General features: G+C 44.0%; 1 protein-coding gene across 1 annotated transcript; it reads right to left on the bottom strand.

Annotated features, from left to right (window-relative positions):
* Positions 1–22,681, bottom strand: rhbg (Rh family B glycoprotein). The gene is made up of 10 exons (XM_063199313.1): positions 22,249–22,681; positions 11,331–11,517; positions 10,291–10,441; positions 9,472–9,619; positions 7,977–8,143; positions 4,830–4,967; positions 3,945–4,078; positions 2,761–2,882; positions 2,004–2,077; positions 1–1,286 (listed from the first exon to the last, which is right to left on the bottom strand). Exons 1-10 carry the CDS (start codon positions 22,427–22,429, stop codon positions 1,212–1,214), a joined length of 1,377 nt encoding a protein of 458 aa, XP_063055383.1. The 5' UTR covers positions 22,430–22,681; the 3' UTR covers positions 1–1,211.
* Positions 22,682–26,603: the final 3,922 nt, after the last annotated feature.

The following is a 26,603-nucleotide window of genomic DNA, read 5'->3' as shown; positions in this document are numbered from 1 at the left end:
TTGTCCAAAACATACGCAAATCCTTTATTGAGTAACTGATTCAAATAGGCCAAATTCACGTGGGCCAAGTCAGACAAACGACCAAGATTCTGAAATTGTAAGTGACAGTGATTCCCACAGTCTTTGTGGCAGGCCTAGAAAAGGAGCTGATTTATTCTGGTAGGCCAAATAACCAATTAAAATAAAATTAGAATTGACCCAAAATTAAACACTTATAATGAAGGTAATATAATACAGCTAGAAAAAAATAGATAATAAACATTTTTATAATTTCCCTGTCTCTTCTTGTGACCTAACCCTCCCATGACCTAGCCTACCTACCTTCAAGAACATAGTCATCATTCATTGGTTGGTCGAACATTTAATCCGTTAAATACCATTATGGAGTTTTAATACATTTCACAATTCCCTTTGACCTCACATTATATAGGCTAGTGTTTGTATTCAATTACATCTCACAAATCCCTGATGCTCGGATTGTTCCTATGACCGTTGTACGGCTCTTAGTAAAAAATAATAATAATAAAGCGGCCAAAGGCGACACCTGGTGGACATAAGAAGTGTGGCATAACAAGGCTTGTGCACACAGAAAATCTGTGGTATTGTAACAGGAAATAAAATGATAAACTGGCCACATGAATCACTACATCCTCCATGTCTTTAGGAATGGCAAAAAATACACCATACGATGCATCTAAAATTTAGTAGCACATAATCCACATTTTCACATTATTTCAGAAGGGGGTCTGGTTGCATATCATAATAAAGGACTACAGATACAGAAGACACAACTCCAAATAGACCGTGGGTCCAGACATACTTGAGCGCAACATAATTCTGCATCGGTGCCTAACTCTGTGCCTTGCTGTGCTGATAGCAGTGAAATGAAGGCTATGGCACCCTCCCAATCCTGACATCTTTGGCACACGCAAATGTGCCATACAGTAGGCTATTTCTATACTTGGTGCTATTCTGTCACAGACTCTGTCATTCTCCCACTTATTCTAAAACTGTGTGTGTGTGTGTGTGTGTGTGTGTGTGTGTGTGTGTGTGTGTGTGTGTGTGTGTGTGTGTGTGTGTGTGTGTGTGTGTGTGTGTGTGTGTGTGTGTGTGTGTGTGTGTGTGTGTGTGTGTGTGTGTGTGTTTGTGTGCATGTGTGTGTGCGTGTGTGTGTGTTAGCAGGACTGTTCTCTAAGTGCTCTGAGTTGAGTCTAGGCGTTGAGCTTCTCTCCCTCTTCAGTTCTGACGGTGGCCAGCTCTCCATTGCAGGCCTCTTCCTCTGGCACCTGTCACAGGATACACACACATGAGTATCAGTGTGGACACATACACCACAATCCCACCTTTCTCTTTTATATTGATCATATTTACACATTTATTTATTCATTGTATTAATCTTAATGATTTCCTTCATTCAACTGTTATTGTGGCAGTCCTATAGCATGGAACAGCAAACCTTTGACAGTAGCCTACTACTCTGCATTACAAAAAAAGTCAGGGATGACACAAAAAAGTCTTAAATGTTATTTCCATTCTGGTCCCTGGTGAGTTTTAATGACTATTTCATCCATGTCTTGTTACAAGACACTTCTTGAAAAATCAGGACGTTTGTGACTGGGGTATCACTGGAGGTTTCCACTACAAATTACAACAATTCTGCCACCTTGTGGTCAGACTGAGTGGAACCACTGCGTTCAAAGTTTTCCACTTCTGTTTTGTATACAGAATAATCTGAAATTCAAGCCCTTACACACTCTTTAAAATAAAAAAACAGTTATTAAGTGATTTTTTTGAGATTTATTTTTCTTGAAAACTGAAAGAAAAGTCTGCGGCACCTAGCTCCCGTTTCTCTAACGGGAGCTTAGTGTCGTAGACTTTTCTTTCAGTTTTCATGGTATTTTTTGCTAGTCCCGCACCCAATCTTTTTGAGATGAATATGTGTGTTTTTCCCTTTTTGACAATGTGATTTTTTTTCTCCCTGTAATATGAATGTCCTCACTCACCTCCCAGTAGAGAGAGTCCTCATAGCAGGCAGTGTCAGGAGGAGCGCCATAGATAGGCAGCTTCAGAATGAACCCTGCAACATAACACAACATGACAACATAACACTTTACCCACTTGAATTTCTTTTCATGCGTTTCCCTCAAATTTTAACTTTTGCTTCTGTGTAAATTAGACAGTGCCAGGATATGAAAGAGGTGGTGTTGGGTGAATGTGTGTGGATTGAAAAGAAAAGAAAGGTCCGCAACGCTGTTTGATGCTCCCAAATTTTTTTAATGGCACAACGTTTCAGACTAACCGTCCTTCATCACAGTGCAAACAGTGCAAAAATGGTTGCACTGTGATGAAGGACAGTTAGTCCGAAACCTCGCGCCATTACATTTTTTGGGGAGCATCAAACAGTATTGCGGACCTTTCTTTTCTTTTCAGTTATCTTAGGTTTGATCCGGCATCTGTGGCACTTATGTGTGCGCGCATTCTTTGACTTTTTGAATGTGTGTGGATGTCATTAGGTTTCAGAGGTGGGGAGGTGCACACAGTGTCTGAAGTGACTGCCCTCTGCATTAAATAAAGTTTAACATTGTTTTTGGAGGGTAATAACAGAATTGCTTTTTGGAAAAGTTGGGAAGACCAACCCCCCCCCCACCCCCCCCCCCCAAAAAAAAAACCAACAACATTAACAAAAACAAAACAGCAACAGCAACAGCAACAAACAAACAACAATAAAACTTCCATTGGTGGGTGATTAAAAAAGCCTACCAGTGATGAGGCCTCCAAGCAGGGCAATGCCCAGTGTGACGGCCAGAGAGATGGCCTGGCGCACTCCTTGTGTAGAGGCGTCCCACGTGCCATCGGCAACACTGGGGAACACATCCTCCAGGCTGTGGCGGAAATACATCAAGTCCATCAACATCATGGGGAAATACATAGAGTTTATGGTACCAATGCTGTTCAGGTCTATTTGTATGGCATGGTCAGATGAATACAGTATGTCTCCGGGCAGGGCTGCTGACAGCTTTTGCTGGGTCCAGGGACAAAGTCATCTGAAAGGCCCCCCTACCCAGTACATACAATATAATGGGAACCCAATTCTGGGTCCCCTGTCTCTCTGGGTCCGTGACAACATACCCGTTTGCCCCTCCCCCTGTCTGCGGGCCTGTCTCCAGGTGATTCACATTGCTTCTAAATACAAAATGTCTACCCTGGCTTGTCTCCACACATACACATACACAATGAACCATAGACTATTATGTTTCGAAGCTACTGTATCCCAAAACACATATTATATTTGATCAGCAGCAGCATTATAAGTAATCAACAGGCCACCATGCTGTGTGTTCTCATTTGAAATAGATGTGAAGCTACAGCATGACGCCATCCACTTGCAGTCAGTTAGCTCAGCAATGGCATACTGTATGTCACAACCAGCCGGCAATGACTGGTGAAGTACAAGCAATACATGGAGTGAACAAACCCTATCTTGCAGTAATGAACGCTAATATTGTAAGTTAAAGGTGCACTGTTTATGATTGTGACCAGCATAGGTATTGCAACTATGCTTCTCATTGAAATTGTGCTGCCTATTGCCAAATTGATATCTTCATGAATATTTACTCAGTAATAAAGTAGTATTTACCAGTATGAGTAAGCACAGCAAGTTTTGCAGCTAAAACTATCTGTTTCTGGAAATTAAAAATGGCGGACCATGGAGGAGATCTTTTTGTGTATGAAAAGTGCCATTTTCTCAGTCATATTCAATCTGAATATTGAATTGAATATGATGGTGGTGGCAAGTATTTGTTTAAAAAGTAATACTTGTGAATGGCCAGCATGAATTCTGGAAATTAAGTAGTAAAATATTACACAGTGCACCTTTAAGGCAGTCTCCACACAGCTATGTAAATGAAAGCAGCTGTTGCACCAGGCTAAATCCACTTCCTCACCCGCCGCCGTAGATCTCCCTGGTGGCTGTGGAGGCGGTGATGGCCCCCACTATGGCTCCCAGCACACCGGGCATCCCATGCAGGTTGTGGACTCCACACGTGTCTTGGACCTTCAGCTTCGACTCCAGAGCGGGCTGAGAACACAAGAGGAAGACATGATGACTTATGTTTGTCTCTCTGTGTGTGTGTGTGTGTGTGTGTGTGTGTGTGTGTGTGTGTGTGTGTGTGTGTGTGTGTGTGTGTGTGTGTGTGTGTGTGTGTGTGTGTCTGTGTGTGTGTGTGTGTGTGTGTGTGTGTGTGTGTGTGTGTGTGTGTGTGTGTGTGCGTGTGTGTGTGTGTGTGTGTGTGTGTGTGTGTGTGTGTGTGTGTGTGTGTGTGTGTGTGAACATGTGTTTCTCTGTGTCTGTGTGTCTGTGTCCATGGAATGTATTTTTCATTCTGAAGAAAAAGAGATAGGAGATTGACTGTATTACTGTGTACTTGAATGTATTGCAGGTGCTCTTCAAGGGAAAAGGGCATCAACACTTCAAAGGAGTTGAAGTTTTTAGCAGTGTTGCCTCGGGACCCTCCTTTACTCCTTTGAGGTATTTTTTATGTTTTGTTTGTCTGATTCTGATTTTTATGTCTTTTTAGATGCATTTTTGTGTACCAATAGCTGATAGCCTATGGCACCCTCCCAAACCTGACCTGGGGTGGGGGGTGGAGTTACAGATTGTAAGGGCTCAAGCACTGACAGGGGCCTCTGGAAGGATGCTGATGATATAATTTGTCATTTTGGGGGCGCAAAATTTGAATCTTTCAAGGGACCCAACATTTTTAGGGGCGCCCCTGCCCCTGCCCCTGTGTGTGTGTGTGTGTGTGTGTGTGTGTGTGTTGCTATCTTACTGTAATGAAGGCGTATCCGAGCACCGAGATGACTCCTGCCAGGAAGCCCACGATCATGGAGCCATAGGGAGTCAGCATCATCTCCCCAGCCGTCCCCACGGCAACGCCTCCAGCCAGAGCAGCATTCTGGATGTGCACCTGGAGACGAGAGAGAGAGAGAGAGAGAGAGAGAGAGAGAGAGAGAGAGAGAGAGAGAGAGAGAGAGAGAGAGAGAGAGAGAGAGAGAGAGAGAGAGAGAGAGAAGACAGACAGACAGACAGACAGACAGACAGACAGACAGACAGACAGAAGATCAACAGACAGACAGACAGATAGACAGACCGACAGACAGACAGACAGACAGGCAGACACAGACACAGAGAGAGACAGAGAGGGAGAAAAAAAACAAAGAGAGAGATAAAGTTATGAAGTCTTCTCAGACAATGTGACTGCACCCTGAGGTGCAGGCAGGGAGACCGCATCCTTCAACATAAAGATAAAGGCAGCCTCGTGATTTGCACGTCACCTGGTGATCAATAATGCAATCTGACACACATGCTTAAATGTCAGCATCTCATCAGGTGATGATCAGCATAGCGCCTGAAAACAATGCGAAGAACTTACAAGCGAATAGCATTTTTTTTTTCAACGTTGCATCACGGTTTACTCTACTGCAGATAGCAGAACTGATAGTATTGTGACCTGGTATGTTGTCAAACCTCTCCGATGTATGCACCACATGATCACCTGCTCACATGCTCAACGATCACTATCTGAAGTGGAATGTGGCGTAGTCGTGTTTGTAAAAATGTCAGTTGCTACAGACTGGAACTCCGGCATTTCTCAGGTCAAGTAGAGGCCAGAGTCAAAAGCCTCTTCAATTGTACTCCGTTTTTACACTTAATTGTTGAATATTTCACTGGCTAACGTGTGCTCGTATCCATTCGCATGCATTTCGACACTTGGACACAAACAACTATGCTTTGTCCCTGAAAAGAAGGAAGTCTGATATAAGATCTCAATAAGGAACGTGTACAGGATAGACGAGAACAGACTAAGAAGGAAAATAAAATACACTAGAATCTAAAGGTGACCTTGGTCGGACCTTGATCAAAGACAATTGTGGGGCAGTTGTAGCCTGGTGAATCCCATGCTGATTTGCAGAATCATTCCAATCTAATAGACAGCAAAGGAGAGGCAAGGGAGCCTGAGAGAGGAAGCCAATCACAGACGTGAACCACTTGACAAACGGAAGCTTGCTGCTTGTTTGAATAGATACAACTGACATGATTGGCTATGGGCTACACATATGCCAAATGATACATTCGTAACACCCAATAAACAGCCATGGACAATCATGCATTTCCACAAGAGATTGCATAGGTAACCACCAGACTATCTCAGCTGTGAGATAATCTGGTGTTAATCTGGTAAGGCCGTTTGTACTGATGAGTACAGTTTAATTTCCATTGAACTGACACTGATATTGATTATGTATGTTGATAATCAACTCCACTTACCAACTAGCAATAATGCAGAATCTATAAAAGTCAAAGTCTCATTTGCCTTGCATTTCTGTCCTCTTCTCTCTCCCCCCTCTCTCTCTCTCGCCACAGGTTTCCCCTGCAAGGCATCCTCCACCTGCATAACCACCTGCCCAAGTGACAGCTCTGACTACCTGCCTGTCACGCGCACCTCCCTGCTTCCCTCCCTCCCTCCCTGTCTCTCTGCTGCTTTTTACGGCTGTATTATTTCAGTGCAACAGCATCCCCTTTTCCTGGCTCACACACCTTTCAGGTAATTTTCACCAGCGGTGATGGGGCCCCATCTGGGATCTGTGCAAGTGCGCTGTGATGTCTTGTGCTTTGAAGGATGAGGTCGACACTGTTCAGCACAAGCTGTGTGTGTGTGAGTGTGCGTGTGAGAGTGTGTGTGTGTGTATGTGTGTGTGTGTGTGTGTGTGTGTGTGTGTGTGTGTGTGTGTGTGTGTGTGTGTGTGTGTGTGTGTGTGTGTGTGTGTGTGTGTGTGCGTGTGTGTGTCCGTGTCCGTGTCCGTGTGCGTGTGCGTGTGCGTGTGCGTGTGTGTGTGTGTGTGTGTGTGTGTGTGTGTACGTGCGTGCGTGCGTGTACGTATTCATCATATGTGTGTAATTGTGTGTCTGTCTCTGGTGTGTGTAATGATGAGTATATCTGGTGTGTTGTTTTTTTCTGCTGAGTCTTATGCTTTGCCATCTGTCCGTCATGGGCTGTGTAATGTTGGTTTAATCCAGGCCTTCCACACCATGCACTGAAACCTGTTCAACAACTCATTTAATTGCTAGACGTCTGAAATGAATGCAAAGTTTGCTTATAACTTAACTTCTTCCAGGTTGCTTAAAAGCCACCTGCTCACTTGATCAGAACAGAAGTGTCAATGAATGATGGGCTGAAAGTTTGACATGTAAATTACTCCAAGCTCCAATGATTAATCTCATAAAGTTGATTGACTGGATCATTCAGCACGCACAATGGTAAGTGGACGTGCCTTAGGCTGCATTAAACCCAGTTAAGTCATGTTGGAATATGGCTTTTTTAAAGTGTCTGGGCTTTGTCGTCGACAATAATAGGTGGGCTTTCGGAGAAACTCATTTCCTTAAGAATTCCATAAGAACCTTTGTCTCATGTATTGTCTGACCATTGTATAGTGAAGCATGATATACAGTCTGTGAGACTGATATGTAAGTTCGCCTTATTGATGATGTGTAAATGAGAGAGAGGGAGAGGGGGTGAGAGCGAGAGAGAGAAAGAGAGAGAGAGAGAGAGAGAGAGAGAGAGAGAGAGAGAGAGAGACAGACAGACAGACAGACAGACAGACAGACAGACAGACAGACAGACAGACAAACACAGAGACGGAGAGAGAGACAGGGAGACAGAGACAGACAGAGAGACAGAGAGAGAGAGAGAGAGAGAGAGAGAGAGAGAGAGAGAGAGCGAGAGAGAGAGAGAGAGAGAGAGAGAGAGAGAAAGAGGGAGAAAGACAGACAGACAGAGACAGACAGACAGAGAGAGGGAGACAGAAAGACAGAGACAGAGACAGAGACAGAGACAGAGACAGAGACAGAGACAGAGACAGAGACAGAGACAGAGACAGAGACAGAGACATAAAGCATGTACCAGCCCTGTACTCACCATGTCCAGTTTGCCCTCGTGGCAGACCATGGCCGACATGCCGTAGGTGGCCAGCGTGCAGGCAGCCAGGGAGTAGTAGGTGTTCATGACGGTGCGGTGCTGGTCGTCTCCGTGGGCCGTGATGGCAGAGTTGAAGCTGGGCCAGAACATCCACAGGTAGATGGTACCTATGGGGACACACGACATGACAAATATTCACAATTTAGCAGAGAATGAGGGCTGGAGGGCTACAGCGGTCAAGAAGTAAAACAGGTTTGAAGGTGCTCTTTGGCTGAGAAGGCGTCAAAAACAAGCAGGATGATAAGGCACTCTTCTAAATCTACAAAATATACAAAATATTAAACATAAGGTTTTCTGGGTTTTTAATTGTGTAAGTTCAAACCTGAGCTAGCATTGATATTAAAGCGTTTTTTTATAGGAGTGCCTAAGCAGCCTGCTCCTCCAAGCGGACAGTAGTAGCCCAAATCAAAATCAAAGCAAAGCCGATTCAAGTGTACAGTACCATTCAGTTGTAGAACTGCTGAGACTAATACAAAAATCTAAAGGGTCTTTCCTGTAAACCACCTGCATGAATGAGCCATCAGTATGGAGGATCCTTAGATAAGGTCATGAAACATGTTGCCTCATGCTCACATAACGCAACAGAAGCCAAATTTACGGTATCATCAATTACTTCTAAGAAATGTGAGGGTGTGTCTCTAATGTAACTAAATAACAGCTGTATTGAAACCGGAATGACAGCTTTCTTAGGTCTTTACACAATGCAGATGGATATTTTCTGCACACGTGTACTCTATTGGCTTTGGTAGCAATCTCAATGCCAGGCAGATCCACTGTAAGTACGTAATGAGTGCAATGGCTTATCACCGACTATGCACACAAAACCAATACAGATCATGAATTGAAAGGGGAAAAATCTAGTACCACACGGATGTCTATTTTCTGTTATTTCTTATTTGCGTCTTCATCAGAGTCCTCCCAATACAGTTCATGTCAGGACGCGCTCTCAAGGGAGTTCTGGTGTTTAACTTCACCCTGTGGTGTGTCTGTTAAAACATGCTCTTGCATTTTGTAACAGTAATAATCTGTAGCAAAGACTTTGTTTCATTTGTATTGGTATGATCTTTTCCTTTTGAAGTTTTCGCCAGTGAACTATGTGACTAGGAGGATACATCTTCAAGGTTTACTCTGATAAGAAGCATAGAGGAGTTGTTCTGTCCACTGACCTCTGTGACCCCTGCTATTTTCCCTTTTTGTGTTCCTCTTTCAAAACGGCCGAAGAGGACAGAAGAGACAGAGAGGGTACAGAGGCCGAGCAAACAGCATGTTCTCTAGGCATATCAATCTCTCTCTCTCTCTCTCTTTTCACGAAAGTCAATTGTAAACCTGAGCTGATTGTTGTGGACTCATTGTGTATTGTCAAATGAATTCATTTGTAAGCATATCAAGGCCTATACCTTCTACCAAGAGTGAAACATATAATGATGTTGCTCACCAATCATGGCAAAGATATCAGAGTGGTAGACGGAGCCGTTTTTGTGCTTGCTCTTGTCCAGGTTTGGCCGGTAGAGAACGCGGGCCACCACCAGGCCGAAGTAGGCACCAAACGTGTGGATAGTCATGGAGCCTCCAGCATCCCTGGCCTGCAGAAGGAGCCATACATTCATTGGTCATGTGGCTGATTGGATAATTGGATACTTGGATCACTCATTCATTCATTCCTTCATTCATTCATTCATTCATTCATTCATTCATTCATTCATTCATTCATTCATTCATTCATTCATTCATTCATTCATTCATTCATTCATTCATTCATGTTCAAATGAGTCATGGTCAGACCTGGTCGCAAACTTTCCAAGTTTGCCAGGTGCACTTTTTTTTGCCTTTTCTTTTATCATTCTTTTTGAGGCAACTCTCTGTGCTTAGTTATTGTTATTATTTTTAAAAAGCGGACATCTCAGGTAAATGTGTCTGTGTCTGTGTCTGTGTCTGTGTCTTTGTCTGTCAATATCCAGCCACCTGTACGTACGCACAGTACTGCATGCCATACAACCAGAGAGAGTAGAGAGAGAGGTTCCATTGGCCCATTGTTTCCAGGTTCTATTATTGCAAGGTGGAGGTGGGTGAAATCCCCCTTTAAGCAGACCTAAGGACTGTTCTATTCAATGCTAGGAGTATTATGACACGCCTTTTTAGGCAGACCGGAACCTGGTCATGTTAGGTGCCCATAGCAACCTATCACAATGGCATATCTCTATATACTTAAAGAATATCTGATACGACTCATATACAGTATGAGGTAATAACTCACCCCCAGTGGCCCAAGGAGGATGAACTCGTTGACGGCGAAGAGAGTGACTTCGATGAGGGCCATGACGAGCAGCTGAACAGGGCTAGTCTTCCCCAGCACCGCTCCGAAGGAGATGAGCACCGAGCCAGTGCAGAAGTCAGCGTTGATCATGCTGGATGAAAAAAACGAGACAGTGTGGGGAATTAGTGGTGGGGAAACATTTGCGTCTGTGTGTGTGTGTGTGTGTGTGTGTGTGTGTGTGTGTGTGTGTGTGTGTGTGTGTGTGTGTGTGTGTGTGTGTGTGTGTGTGTGTGTGTGTGTGTGTGTGTGTGTGTGTGTGTTTGTGTGTGTGTGTTCGTGTTCGTGTTCATGTGTGTGTTCATGTGTGTGTGTGTGTGTGTGTGTGTGTCTGTGTGTGTGTCTGTGTGTCTGTGTGTGTGTGTGTGTGTGTGTGTGTGTTCGTGTGCGTGTGTGTGTGTGTTTGTGCGTGCATGTATGTGTGTGTGTGACTGGGTGTGCATACATGTGTGTGTTTGTGTGCAAGAATGTGTGTGTATGCACTTCTGTGCATGTTTGTTCACCTCTCCTGTGTATTTTGGCACAGTGCATGCAGTGTACACAGATGTGTCTGTGCGTGTGTCTGTGTGTCTGTGTTTGCAAAGACATGTGCGTGTATGCCTACCTCTCAACGCTGAGGTGTTCTGTATCTTGCCATGGTGCATGGTGCCTTATGCTCATGTCTCTGTGTGCACACGCACTTGTGTGTGTGTGTGCGTGTGTGTGTGTGTGTGTGTGTGTGGCACACGTGTGCGTGTGCGTGTGTGTGGGTGCATGCGTGTGTGCGTGCATGCGTGCGTGCGTGTGTGTGTGTTTGTTTGTATGCAAGCGCTCATGCATGCATGTGTGTATGCTCACATGTTTGTGTGTATGCCTACCTTTCCCCATTGAGGTCTATCTTGCCATGATGCAAACCCCTACACTGATTGATGTGGTTACATGTGTTTATGTGTATGCTTGTTCATATCTGCATCTTGTGTGTGTGTATGCGCGTGCACGCCCACCTCTCCACGTTGAGGTGGATCTTGCCGTGGTGCATGCCGTGGAAGAAGCCCTGCATGAGAGTGGCCCACTGCAGCGCCAGAGCCGCGATCAGGAAGTTGAAGCCCACACTGCTGAAGCCGTAGCGCTTCAGGAAGGTCATCAGGAAACCGAAGCCGACAAAGATCATCACATGCACATCTTGGAAACCTGCGGAGGACACAAGGACACATTATGAATGGTAAATCCTAAATGGATTGCATCTATAAAGCGCCTTTCCACTCCTTCGAACACTCAAAGCGCTTTACATTGTATGCCTCACATTCACCCATTCACACTCTCATTCACACACCGGTGGCAGTGGCTGCCATGTAGGGTACCACCCTGCCACCAGGAAGAACTTGGGGTTAAGCGTCTTGCTCAAGTATACATTGATGGGGTCAGGTAGAGCAGGACTGGAACCTGCAACCTTCTGGTTGCTGAACGGCTCCTCAACCACCTGAAGCCTAAGGAGGATAGAGGAGAGGGTGAGGTGGACAGATGCTACAGATGCCAGGGCCGACGCTAGACATAAGCAGAGTACGCAGAGGGCACAAACCAGTGCTTGGGGCACCAACCACTTTTCCCCAAAAATTGGGGCCTCTTAAATTGAGATTGACCAAAAAACCTCATGAGACAAATATTGAATTACATTACAAAACATATCTTTGTATATTATTATTATTGTTATTTAATTATGAGGGGGGTCTGCTGACCAGTTATGCTTGGGGCCTCCAAAACCTTTGCATTGGCTCTGCACAAGGCCACAACACTGTATTCCCCAACAGTACAATAAACTAGAAAAGTTTACGCTGTAGTACTCAATATAGCAAAAATGTCCAGATGACATACACATTTTAGGTGTTCTCAACAGGTTTTCAGGTACCAATAAATTAACTCTGGTTGGCATTGTGTTTTTAAGTACAACTGACATCCTAACACAATGTCTTTGAGTTTGTAAATTGGAACTCTATCTGGCATATGAGTGGTTAGATGTCTTGACAACAGCTGAGGCGACCATGGAGTAGTGGTTAAACAGCTGGTCTTCAACCTCAAAGGTTACAAGTTCAATCCCCAACATGGAGATAACCTTACCTACTTCCTAGAACATGGTATGAAAATGTTCAGATGGCCACCAGACCCATGACTCCAGCTTTAATTAGCAATATTTTTCACATTTAGTTTTGAGCGAAATTACAAAAGAAAAAGGCTTCGGTAAAGCAAGACAATGTTTGAGTTGCTGTGGTCTGGATAGGGGAATGGCCACAAGATCAGAGGATTGCAGGTTTGAATCCTGTATTACCAATAAAAAACACTCAAGTAGATATTTATTGTTTATTTCTCTCGAAACTGTGAAAGTTACAAATTCTTTAAATCATGTCAATTGGAACTATACAGTATCTGAGATATGAGACTATGGATGTCAGTGTGTTGGGCTTGGGCAGTCATGCTAGCAGTTAAAGCGATGGTTCGGAGTAGAATCACCCTAATGCCATTTGAACCGTGACACCCATCCACCTTTACACCCGAAGTGTTTTCTGCCGCAGGCTTACATCAACAGAGTTGCCGTGTTATTCGATGTTTATTCCGGTTAGCTTGACTCAAGCGCATATGGATACTGGGCACCGTCTCCAAACTTTCCCCACAAAAATAACATGTCATGACACCAAACTTCTGCAGTAGCACAAATATGGTCTGTACTCACGAAACGAAGCATTTGGAAGTTTGGAAATAGTCCAGGAGTTTATTATCATCAACACAAGCCGAATAGCTTCTCTGCTGCTAAAGCTGCGCCAACGTTACTTCCGTCATCTAAGACAAGCATGTAAGAGTCCTCAACGAAGCTCATAATATGCACAATGAAAAGTGAATTCAGCATCAGTATTGATAACGAAAATCATTGTCTAATTGATAGTAGGTAAGATTTGAAATATCTTTTAAGTATTGCCTTGAAAATATAAGCCTTAATCACAATTCAGTGAAAACTTTTTTAACACTCTCGTCTGGAAGTTTGTTGAAGACTTTTACGGGCTTGTCTCATATGACGGAAGTAACGTTGGCACAGCTTTAGCAGCAGAGAAGCTATTCAGCTTGGCTTGTGTTGATAATACTAAACTGGACTATTTCCAAACTTCCAAATGCTTCGTTTCGTGAGTACAGACCATATTTGTGCTACTGCAGAAGTTTGGTGTAATGACATGTTATTTTTGTGGGGAAAGTTTGGAGACGGTGCCCAGTATCCATATGCGCTTGAGTCAAGCTAACCGGAATAAACATCGAATAACACGGCAACTCTGTTGATGTAAGTCTGCGGCAGAAAACACTTCGGGTGTAAAGGTGGATGGGTGTCACGGTTCAAATGGCATTAGGGTGATTCTACTCCGAACCATCGCTTTAAGCAGTTGGCCTCAAAACATGATGGTTTCAAGTTCGATTCCCAGCACAGGATGTTAGTAAATGAAAAAAATAAAAATCACATTCAAACATCATTGTTTTGGTATGATGTCAGTTGGTCGAATTTGAAGTGGAAAGTATGTGTGAAACACATTTGACTGTTAATTATGAGTAAGTCCAATACTTTCTAACAAACAGGGCTAACTTTCTACCAATACAAAACCTGCAGTTGAGTGGTGTAGGGGATAGTCCTCTGCATATAGCCATATTGGCATGTCCTTATCTTGAGGTTGAGAGTTCGAATCCTAAGGCTGGCTCACTCACTTTTTTGGTTGTTTTAGTTGTTTTTTTAATTGTTTACCAGCTTCTGCTTTGTGTAAAGAAGAACCCATCCATGTCAGAACCATAGAAACCCTATTTTATTAAAATGTAACATAAAATACAAACTTCTCTAAAAATGGTGAATCTGTCAATGGGGGATAGATTTACTCAACACCATGTGACCATCAAACCACAACTGACAACTTGGCATGGAAAAATGTGCCTATTAACCTCACTTCAAGGTAAGAAAAGACCCATAAAAGTGTATTGGTGTGTATGTGTAGTAGTTTACTATGTTGCTGTGTGTGACATTAGGTGCTCTTGATGCTACACTGGGTGTATGTTTTGTTAGCAACTTAGCTTAGAATGTTAGCTACTGCTAGTTAGGCTAGCACTGTGTAGGCCTTTCATACAAATCTTTTTCTTGTATCATACATCTGCAGTGTATTTGCAAGTGATGCGTTGCATTTTCATGATGACATATTGCACATTGAACTTCTGTATAAACCAGTGTAGCAATCATGCTGTAGGGGCCTAATCCAACAAGTCCTCATGAAAGCCTTAAACTTATTAGGCCTATTTATGCTCCACAGGCAGCCGATATGGGACCACCAGAACTCTATGATCCATCAGCTCTACTCAACACTCCAAAGGATAAACAACTGACTTGTGAAGTCTGACACTATTTTGGGAGAAATGTTATTGTAAGTTAGGCTATATGGATCTCCTTCAGCCACCAACTCCTAATAAAAGATTCAGAAATGGACAACAAATAAATGACTAAATTGCCTAATGTGTTGAGGTTGATATATTGACTGTTGACTGTGTGGTCTAAATTTTAGATTTAGATTTAGATTGTTGTGTATTGTATGATTGTTGTGTTATTGTCTACTGTTTTTGTTTGTCAACCACATGGAACAAAATAAAAAAAAACTTGATATAAAGCATTGTTCATGTTTGTGGAATGTTATATGCTCATGTTATATTTGGTTTAAACAGAGGGGTGGTAGCCTAGTGCATTAGTATAAACCAACCAATCAATAAACCAACCAAGATTTTTTTTGGGCTCTAAAATGGGAAAACATAAAACTTTTAATTTTGGAATCAAAAACTTAGAGCCAATATAGCTAAACAATGCTGTGCTTGTTTACTTAAAATTTTTAACTGTCTGCTTAGTACTAATTGCATTGATTTTTGCACCATTCTCGAAATATTTATGTCAATGGAGCATGTTAGATCTTTGAGTAGCAGCTACTAAAACATTCAAGATTTTATTTTTTCTCATAACATTTGTTTTCACATAACATGTCTGATTTTATGTAAGACTTACACAAACGTTTTAGTTTTCAACTCAAATATTTTGTGTAAACCATTGTTTCTGTGCATTTTAGAGTTTGGAGTACATACTTGACTTGGGCTGCTAAAAACTAAAAATCTAATTATGGAATTAAAGTTTTCAATCTTTTCAGTCATTTCAAAGTTTTTGATCATCTTCTGAAAGATTTTGTGTCCTGCATATGCATGCATGTATGTAGTATTTACATAAAACATTTGGTCACAAAACTAAAACTTTAACGGGAATAAGTTTCCACAAAAGTTTAGAGTTCGTGGAACATGTTGGGGAATACAGTGAAGGACACATGAGTACACCTGCGGAACAAATCAGGGAACTGAAACCCACAAATGATGTGCCCGTTCTGAAAGCCTGTGCAGAGTGCAGACATGATGAAAAAGCATTCAGAGGGCAGAGGAGAGAGGAATATCAATTCTGCACGGGACAGGCAGAGAAACAAGTGCAACCAGAGATGGCAACCTAGACCCCTGGGCCACTGATAGCAATCTCCCCTATGGAGAATCCCACTGCTATGACAAGCTCATATGCCAAACATCCCAGCATGCAAATCTGAACTCTATAGCAAGCCAAACTGGCATCCTTATCTTCAGTGCACCATCCAAAATCATCAGTTTCTGACTACCTTTAAACAGACTGCAATTTTTGACGTCTAAGGTATTCCGTTGGAGTCAAAATGTGATGTGTGCCTCAAAGCCACCCTCTTGTGGCAGCATAACTTCACTGATGGTTACGGTTAGGGAAAGGTCTAAGTTTAGGCCACCTAGTCAGCATGCGTCGTGGCAGGTATGCCCTCAAAAATTGCAGTCTGGTCAAAGGTAGTCAGAAATTGACGAGTAGGGATGAGACTGTGTATTGTTATCAGATTAGGGGTGGTCATGGGAAGTCAGAGGGGCTGAGGTTGGGTTCAGTTAGACACATCCCATCACAGAGCTTGTTTTGTTTGATTGGCAGTTTAAGTTACAACATTAACCTCCCGTTATATGTTTTGGGCTTAGTCACAGCGATTTTGGGGTTTGTGTCACTCATTTCACGATTTATGACTGCATGCCTCTTCTTATCAGTATTTCACGTCAAGCAGAAGATGCATTCTTATTATCAGCGATCCATATCAACCCTAAACCATTCCAACAAGATGACAAACTGCCTGAACTGTCAGTGAGTTGAACTACGATCGTGCGTGGATGCATGATGCTACAAGTCACACTCACTTGTGACTAAAGCACTATGCAACGTGACACTGGAGCACTGGTGCATTTAAGATGCATAATGTGGTGATGGTAGTGGTGGTGTGGGCAGTCAACAGAGCGTGAGAAAAACGATCTTCAGATCATGTGTGTACTGTACCTTGTTTGCCACTCATATGCATGAGCACTGTAGCATATTGTTTTGCACACTGGCTCACAAGTTTCCTGTCAGCTCACTGTGGTTAAGCACACACTCAAGGCAGAGACAATACCTAACCGTGCACTTAAAGAGGACAGTTCTGTAAAATGCAAAACAAAAAGATGTGATATCTCAAAGTACACCGTGGTTAAAAAACACCTGGCAAAGAACAGGTTCTATGCTCAAAGCGGCATGTCGAAGCAACAGTCAACCGTCTCAGAGCTGCGGGTGCTGTGGTGGTACGCGCTAATGCAAACATACTATATACAGGCTAGATGCCAAAGGGGAATCTCAACTGTATCTGGCCAGGGTCATTTCAAAGCCATACATCAGTTCTCTCTCCCACTCATGTCCTGTTTCCTCTTACACTGTCCTGTCACAATAAAGGCCTAAAAAGTCCAATATATACTAATGAATAGAAAAGAGCAGATCTGAGAATAAGATCACGGTAGGTCTTCAGGACTGTGTGCAGGTATTAAGCAGAGCACCTGATAGGCATTCGCTCATCAGCTTAGCAATGTGGCAGTTTTAACTCCAATAAATGTTGCCATTGAGAGAGTCCATAAAGGCTCTTCAACATTGACTTCTCGTCTCGACTCGTCTTGTAACCCCTTAGCGTAGATACTTAATCATTTAACGAAATGCATTCCTGGAGAGATATGCTCTCTCAAACGCGCTAACTCAGAGGGAATGCCACACCTACTGCATTCTGGGTTTGAAAAGTCACAATGGGACTCTGGGAGGTTTGGAAGCGCTCTGTCGGGGGGAAAAAAGGTCAGGCAAGGTTGCCGGCTTGCACCTCGCTTTGATTGTCGGATCTTTGTGTGCTGGGCTGGCTGTCCCCACACAGCCGGGGACAAACGCTGTCTGTGTAGTTGCCAGGAGACTGGCGTTTGGCAGCGGAGGGCCATAGAAGCCACCGGAGTCCCTGAGGGCAAACTGGCCCAGATACGGTAGCTTTTGGGCAAGATGCTGCACAGCAAGGACAAACTGACTGAGACAGACACACACACACACACACACACGCACACACACACACACACACACACACACACACACACGCACGCACGCACGCACGCACGCACACACACACACACACACACACACACACACACACACACGCACGCACGCCCACGCACACACACACACACACACACACACACACACACACACACACACACACGCACACGCACATCTGCAAGTGCATGTACATGTGTACTGTACGTACACAGAAATGCACAAAGACACTTACAAACAAACAAACAAACAAACACTTTTACTTCCAAACATACACATTCACACTCATTCTTGTTTAAAAGTGGGCCTACTGGCAAATGGGCTGTCAGAGTGAAACTTTTGGTTTACATAACACAGTGAAGTATTTTACATAACAGCTCTTCAAATTAAAAAATGGCATCCAGCAATGTGCTATTCTCCCAGATGCCTCATGTGTGATTTATTTTGTGCAAAGTGTCAACATGCAGTTTTTACTCTCGGCCATATCAAAACCAGATTTTACACCGCATTACTGTAGGATATCAAGATGCATCTGAATGAAATATGCACACAGAAATCTCGGGCCACCCTCATGCTCCATACTGTGCCAATTAAGTGTGTTGCGTCTTGCAGTTGGTTCAACATCTGGTCTTTAGCAGATCGCAGTGCAATAAATTAAAGTACTAACGTCAGTTCTGGCCAGGCCATGGTAGTCAAGAAGCTTGCCGCCCTCCCCTTCATCTAATTAATTCCTAATTGATCCAGGTGCATTCCCTCAGCTGATAATCTTTCTTCCCTAGCGATTGGCCACACGGCTTCGGCACGCCTTTTAAATTCTATCCACTTCCTCTCAACTGTATGCTGCTCGGTTTTTGCCAAAGAGGCTTGAGACAAGAGGGCTTACTTACGTCATAACAGCGTAGTAGGAAATGATGGCGAGGGGAGTACGGAAATGTTATTCACTAGCAACAGGTCATAGGACAGCGTGAATGTCTGTCAGCTGTCCTTAATTACCCCCAGCAATTACTGCTGACCAACAGCTGCCGTTACTTGGCCACAAATTATCCATCATGGTGTCGCCCCCATTGACCATGTGCAAGGGAGTACGAAAATGGCATCCATCGCACCCACTGACCAATGACCATGCGCAAGGGAGTTAATTTTCCATCCACTCGTGTCCTCAGGCAACGCCCCCGTACTACACCGTGGCCAATGCATTCCCCGCCAAGAGATTGTTCTTTCTCTTGAGTTTCTTTGGTTTTTGCTACCCACCACCTCCCCTGCTCCACCTTGTCGTGTATGATGTGACATGTTCTCTTGTCACGTCGCTTGGCTCTGTTCATGGGGGGTTATCTCTCGCCCTGTCCTGCTGGGGTGAGAATTCCCTAAACTGCTGCTGCCTGCCTGACTAAATGCTTTTCCATGCTGCTCATGGAAATAGGGGGGTTCCTCCGAACAGAGCTATACCGCCAAATGTAATTCACAATTTCAATAAAAGAAATTCATTTATATTCTTGTCTTGTGTTTCTTGACTGAAATGGTTCTGACAGAAATGCACATTAAGACGTAAACAACATGCCATAATATCTCACAGGACCAGGGCCGCTGATAGCTTTAGCTGGGCCCAGGACAAAGTAAATTGAAAGGGCCCCCTACCCAATACATACAATGTAATGAGGGCACAATTCTGGGCCCCCTATCCCCCTGGGCCCTGGACAACATACCCCTCTGTTGGCGAGCCTGCACAGGACAGTGCATCTCCAGTAGGGATCATCATCAATGGCACAATTATTAGTTATGCCAATTGTGCTTCTGTGAAACTGTGGCGAACAGGGCTCAAGGTAGCCGAGTGTTAATTTCCTCATCTCCTCACCTTCACGTATCGTTTCACTCTAAACTTCACTGTTTTTTCACAATGTGAAATGGACGGTTAAAGATTAATAGACCATACCTAAGAAGGCGACGGATTGCTTTTTACGGCCCTCACCTTGAAGGTAAAAATAACAGCAATATCGGTTTCTTATTTCTGTTTGTGCCCTGAGGTAATGTGTGTCTTACAGTACCTGCCGATATTCCCACGGGAATATTTTTGTCTGCTTTGAATCACAAAAACCACATCAGGGCATTTCTCTACTTCTCTCTATCTCTTTAACTTGTTATCTCCTTCTCCATCTCTCTTCTTAACTCGAGCACATTCCTAACCCCCATTCTCACATTTCAAATCTTGTGAGTGAGTGAGTGAGTGAGTGAGTGAGTGAGTGAGCATGCAAGTGAGACATGTTCCCCCAAGAATCTCAATGTCTCAGTCCAGCTGCTTCACCAGCAAGATTGCCTCTTGTGTGTGTGTGTGTGTGTGTGTGTGTGTGTGTGTGTGTGTGTGTGTGTGTGTGTGCGTGCGTGCGTGCGTGCGTGCGTGCGTGCGTGCGTGCGTGCGTGCGTGCGTGCGAGAGGGGGGGGGGGGTGTATGTATGCACTGACAGGTAGAGATTCACACAGGTGATTCACATTCCCAGACCAAGCCCACAGACTGACAGCGTCAATCTTAAACTCCTCCTCTCACAGCTAGAGTGGATGGCTTTAAAGGTGCACTTTATAGGATGGTAGCCAGAAAAAGGTATTTTGACCAAATTTGATATTTTCCTGAATATTTACTAAGTAAAAAACGAATACTTAGTACAGTAAGTTTTGCAGCTACACCTATTTTGGTCAGTATTCATCAAATAGGTGACATTTGTAAATGGGCAGCATGAATTCTGGAAATCAATAGCTAAAAATATTACACAGTGCACCTTTAAGGTGGAACTGCAAGAAGAGGCAGTATCTGAAAGAGCTGTGAGAGAGAGAGCAAGAAACACAGACGGACAGACAGAGGCAGACAAAGAAAGGCGTGTGTGCGCACATGCGCGTGTGTGGTACTTACAACATGCATGCGTGTGTGTGCGCGCTCACATGTGTGTGTGTGTGTGTGTGTGTGTGTGTGTGTGTGTGTGTGTGTGTGTGTGTGTGTGTGTGTGTGTGTGTGTGTGTGTGTGTGTGTGTGTGTGTGTGTGTGTGTGTGTGTGTGTGTGTGTGTGTGTGTGTGTGTGCGCGTGTTTATGCGTGTTTATGCGTGTGTCTGTGTGTGTGCCAAACGCCAGACTGACCACTGAGTGTTGTGGACTGTATATAAAGAATGTCAAACATCCAGATCACACACAGAGAGAGAGAGCACAACAAGGAAAGTGCCTAAGAAACACTTCATTAACTCCACATCTCCACACGCCATGTCCCTTACACATACACACTGTATTGGAATAGCGTATATATTCTGAAATATGACTGAAAGCAAAACATTTTAAAGAAGTAAATCAAAATGAAGGCCAGCTGCATGGAGGTCAAAGGTGTATCCATGGGGTGCCTCTGAAATAAACACCAAAGTGGATTCTCATTCAAATAATAGGACAAGTGGAAAAACGGGGAAAGTACACCATACTGTCAAAACGTTTTGTAAAAAAAATAAAGACTCGCTAGATAGATGACATACTGGCTTGGCAGCAATGGGGCCTTGCAAACAGGCATGCAAGAATGAACAAATACAGGGCCATTTCTGTGTGGCTAACAAAGGCAAACTGCACAGACAAAGTTGGACCGCAAAACATGGCATGGTGACAGTGTGTTGGTTCAGAGAGCACAATATGGCAATGTTGGAGAAACCCTCTAATATCGAAATGAGGATTGGAGTTACACCCACAGGCTTTCCTACTGCACACAGTAAATGCAAATGCTGATTGAAAATCTGTAATCATGACTGTATGGAGGAGAATTCATTTACAAGTGCATATCTGTGAATTCAAATAGACTTTGACGCTATTTATGCACAGCTGTACCACAGTATATGAAAACCACACACCCAGTTGCAAAAGGTTAACCCCAAATTTTTCAGTTCTGCATTTTTGCCCTCCGGCAGTCACAGGGAGGGACACATGCATGCAACAGCTGCACTGCACCACACATGTGAATAGTCTGCAAGTGTATCATTGTCTCCTCCGCACACATAAAAACACGCATCAACCTATGCCACCTGACCTCACCACCTTACAAATAACAAAACTTGGGAAAGTGACATTATAGTCATTCTTCACACCTGTTCCACATACACCTGTTGCCAGGTAAGAGGTAGTACAGGACAAGGTAGCACCTAACTCAGGTACCACTCATTGGACTACAGTTAGTAACTTATTGGGATAGCGATAATCACTTATTGAGGCAGAGTTAGTAACTTATTAAGACAGTGGTAGTAACACTAGTAACTTACTTGGATAGTATTAGTAATGTTGATGTGAAGAAGATACATAACTGTCTGTGGTAGTGGTAGTCATTTACTGAGGCAAAGGTAAGTAACTTACTGGGAGTAGTGGTAGTCACTTACTGAGGTAGAGGTAAGAGCATACTGGGGTTGGGGTATTGCGACTTACTGGGGTAGCGGTAGTAGAACTCGTTTTGGTAGTTGCTGGATCCGTTGGCGATCTCTTCGTGCCACTGCTTGGCGTCCGTGTTGACGTCGTACTCCACCAGCACGCCGAAGAGGATGATGAGGATGATCTGCACCAGGAAACAGGCCACCGGCAGCTTGATCTTCATGCTCGTGTCAGACATGGTGTCGGATCTGGTCTCTCTCACCTTGCAGCCTGCACTTTTAGTCTGTCTTTCTTTCTCTTTCTCTCACTATCTCAGTCCCCTGCCAGCCCTCTCTCTCTCTTCCTCTCTCACTCTCTCAATCTCTCCTGGCCAGCTGCACAGCCCAGGACTTGACTGGAGAGTGCAGTGGGGTGCGTCCTACACAGTGAAGAAGACAAACTCCTCACAGGTTGTGTGTGTGAGAGTATGTGAGGAGCCAGCCGAGCTGACACAGGAGTTTTAATTGTTGTGGAGGTTTTTTTTCTCTCCCTCTTGCCTTTCACAATCACACTCTCTCTCTCTCTCTCTCTCACGCCCACTTTGCTGCAGCAGGTCACCCAATCGTGGACTTACTACCATGGCTCCTCCCCTTATTACCTTTTTACCTTTTTGGACATGAGGTGGATGTGAAACAAATTACTGTCTGTCAATGTTTGGAAATGTACAGTAGAAGAGTGTAATTAATATAACGCCTTATTAGTTAAACTACTGTGCACTGCTATTTATCGCTTTGCTTCCCACCTCTGTCTTTCCCAATTCTATTCTTCTCTTGTATGCACTCACAGAAAACACACACACATGCACGCACGCACGCACGCACGCACGCACGCACGCACGCACGCACGCACGCACAACAATGCACTAATTACATTTCTTATAGAAGAGATTCAATAATAATTGGAATAGTAGCTTCAACACCCATGAGTACATTAACTATTCTGGACCACACACAGAGGCTGCTCATGGAGTTAAGTATTTGGAATTTGGTAGCTCTGACAAATGTAGTCAACTTACACACCCATCTCTCTCTCTCTCTCTCTCTCTCTCTCTCTCTCTCTCTCTCTCTCTCTCTCTCTCTCTCTGTCACACACACACACGCACACACACACACACAGACACACAGACACACAGACACACACACACACACACACACACACACACACACACACACACACACACACACACACAGACACACACACACACACACACACACACACACACACACACACACACACACACACACACACACACACACACACACATGCGTGTGGAAACATGTACACTCTCAAGGATTTATGATGACATAATCACTTCTCAATTGCCTAATCAGTGAGTTACGATACTTGGTGGTTTGTGTCTGGCTTAGCCACTTTAAAAAATATTTGCAAACTGCCATACATCTCAAAATTCAAAATATATGAGCGTTTTAAAAATGCTTCAGGTTGTTCCCACTGGCGTGTTTGTCTTATTATCTGTTACACTCAATGATGCAGGGTTTGGACAAACAAGAAGCCATGTAATGCACCTATTAGAACCACCTTACACCATCCACCCACCACAGTAGTAGTGAACTGCTGTTTATACAGTATAGAAAAAGACTAGCACATGTTTATTTTTTGTTTAAATGTATGGCCTAAATCCAATATGCAATATTTATACAGTATATTCAAACGTTCTTAGAGAATGCAAACCTCCATCAGTCGGAATGTGTGTGTGTGTGTGTGTGTGTGTGTGTGTGTGTGTGTGTGTGTGTGTGTGTGTGTGTGTGTGTGTGTGTGTGTGTGTGTGTGTGTGTGTGTGTGTGCGTGTGTGCGTGTGCGTGTGCGTGTGCGTGTGTATGTGTGTGTGTGTTCGGGGGGTTGGGTGGGATGTTCGGCCTGGTGTATTTCCCATCCCCTATCTCTCTCCTCCACTCTCTTCCTGTCATGATCCATATGCCTTGTTCACACCAAGAGCGACCTATGCTAACTGAGTGACGGAAGCAGAGAGAGTAGAGAGAGAGAGGTTCCATTGGCCCATTGTTTCCGGGTTCTATTATTGGGGGGGAAATCCCCCTTTAGGCAGACCTTGGCAGACCTGAGGACTGTTCTATTCAATGCTAGGAGTATTATGACACGCCCCTTTAGGCAGACCGGAACCTGGTCACATTAGGTACCCATAGAAACCTATTATGTTGGCATATCTCTATACTTAAAGAATCTCTGACTGAAGTCATCGTTTCTCTATGCAACCAGCGCGACCAGAGCAAATTCGCTGGGAGCAAAGCGAACTGAGCGAGAGCGAATTTTAACGATAAAAAGTCACGAAATATTATGATTGAGAGCTATGACGCGGTTTGGTGCAAACCAATTGGAATGCTCATAACTCTGAATGTCCCAGGCTGTCAAGCCAGAGTCGTTATGTGATTAGCTAAATAAAACCTGTCGATGTCACGTCTAGACCGAATACAGCGAATTCAAGGCGAAACTTCTTCTGTTACCTCCGCTACCAGGCAGCGTAGGTCGCTCTTAGTGTGGACAAGGCATTACTGTCCCCATGATGATAGCAAAAAAAGAAAGAATGAAGACAGTTTCATGAGCATGTGTGCTTTAGCCTGGCTAGGGGAACCAGCTCAGGATCCAGTCTGGCAGCCCCCATGATCACCACCCACCTAATCAGCACGTTTGATCAGAATGTAACGATCTTCACTCACTGGCTCTCCGTCCTCAGGAGAGAATGTGGGCGTGGGTGAGTGTGGGTGTTGGGAATGGGGGTGGGTATGCTTTGGAGTTGTTGGAGTTACAGAAAAATGCTGTTTATGGCTTCCGGAATGTCAACTATTGACACTTCAGATCAGAGGCGTCAGATACATTGTATGCATGAGTTGTCTGTCTGTAGATCTTCATCGCAGGTGTCTGGCTGGCTCCAGGTGAAACAAGCCTACGGGGAGAGACACAGAGCCTGTGCTGGCCTGCTAAGAAAACACAGAAGGTGAAGATGGACTTGCTATGTCAAGGTGGCAAACAATGCAATGGAAATCAAGTCTTTCTATTTATTTTTTTAACCAAAAAGTGCTTACACTGTTGAAATACATTGCTTCATCCAGATCCATAGTTCTGCTATAAAATATTAATTAAAGATTCCACCAGAGACTCTCAGCGAGAAACGTTGAGAAATATGCAGCAGATAAGCAGTTTAGCATGGCCAATTTACACCATTATGAACTTTCGTTATAGTCTTGTCTCTGAAGCATGAGACCTTTCGACAATCAACTATCTATTGCCCTGTGCACAAACCCAACACCATAACTGGTTTAAAGAAAATGGTTCAATGGTTGCCTCATACTGGTCAATCTGAGTTCATCAACCACCAGGTAGGTAGGTCAGTCACTGACGCAAGCACGCAGGAAGAAATAGCCGTACACTGGGGGCATGAGCCAAAACTCGCCCCCTCCGCCCTGTTAATAACCCTCAGCTAATGCTAATAGCTGCCTGAAGCTATAGACATTATCTTTAAAGAAAGAAAAGAAAAGAAAAGAAACCTGCATGGGTTAAATGGCTAAACGGATGAGTGCTGAGACTCTACACATGCACTCGCTCTACACATTCCTGCACGTTCCAGCGACGAGCCCCATCATGCTCGTCGAGAGATATGGACCCCATACCCACAGGGGGTGGTCTGCTCTCGGGGGACTTGTGCTCTGCATCGCAGACCCACTATAGACTATTCAGCTCTACTCACCCCTGCCAGCTATACATTCTGCTGACTTCAGAGCATGTACAAGTGTTGTACCAGTTCTCTTTTGACTGTCAATTTTCTTTTTTGTCAAAGAGCAGATCGTGAGGCCTAGCAAATATTTAACTGATAGCACAGATGAAGTTCACTTGCCCACTGTGACTGAAGTGCAGTAAGATGATGCCTGCAAAAGAGGAATTCTAGTGAGGGAACGGTACACTTCAGGTGCTGAAAGTACTTGTCAAGTTTAACCTGGAGCTCCAACTTTTCTCTACATGGTTACAAAAACAGCAAGGAGAACCTCAGGGTAAACAACAAGATGGTTAGATTTGGGTTCAATGGAAGGTTGAAGCCAAGAGAAAGTGTGTGTCATCAGTGGATATGTGAGATGGTTTTAAACCTTAATTGTAAACGAATCAACAAATTATTTCCTGTCACAGAGGTTTTAATTCCATTCAATTTGCAGCTGACGCAAATCCTTACCCAGGTGGACCCGTGTGCATCACGAGACTATAGTAGGCTTGCGTCAGCTCCACCAGGTTTTCCACTACAGAAGGCTTGCTGCTGTGCTTCAGTTCTGTGGGTCAGTAGGTGGCACGTGGCGTCATTCCTGGGGTGCCACCGCGCCAGATTGGACTGAGCTGACAAGATGCCACGC

Source organism: Engraulis encrasicolus, chromosome 5 (assembly GCF_034702125.1).
Source record: "Engraulis encrasicolus isolate BLACKSEA-1 chromosome 5, IST_EnEncr_1.0, whole genome shotgun sequence".
In the NCBI taxonomy this organism is placed as follows: Eukaryota; Metazoa; Chordata; class Actinopteri; order Clupeiformes; family Engraulidae; genus Engraulis; species Engraulis encrasicolus.
Note: the sequence above shows the minus strand (reverse complement) of the source record. Positions and strands in the feature narration are given on the sequence as shown.

Bases quoted from the DNA above. Each gene is read 5' to 3' on its own strand.
- rhbg (XM_063199313.1), bottom strand. From the start codon at position 22,429: ATGTCTGACACGAGCATGAAGATCAAGCTGCCGGTGGCCTGTTTCCTG. The intron at 9,620-10,290 runs GTGAGTTATTAC...CTCCTTCTGCAG, and splicing joins TCCTCCTTGGGCCACTGGGG to GCCAGGGATGCTGGAGGCTC. The intron at 4,968-7,976 runs GTGAGTACAGGG...TCTCGTCTCCAG, and splicing joins ACGAGGGCAAACTGGACATG to GTGCACATCCAGAATGCTGC.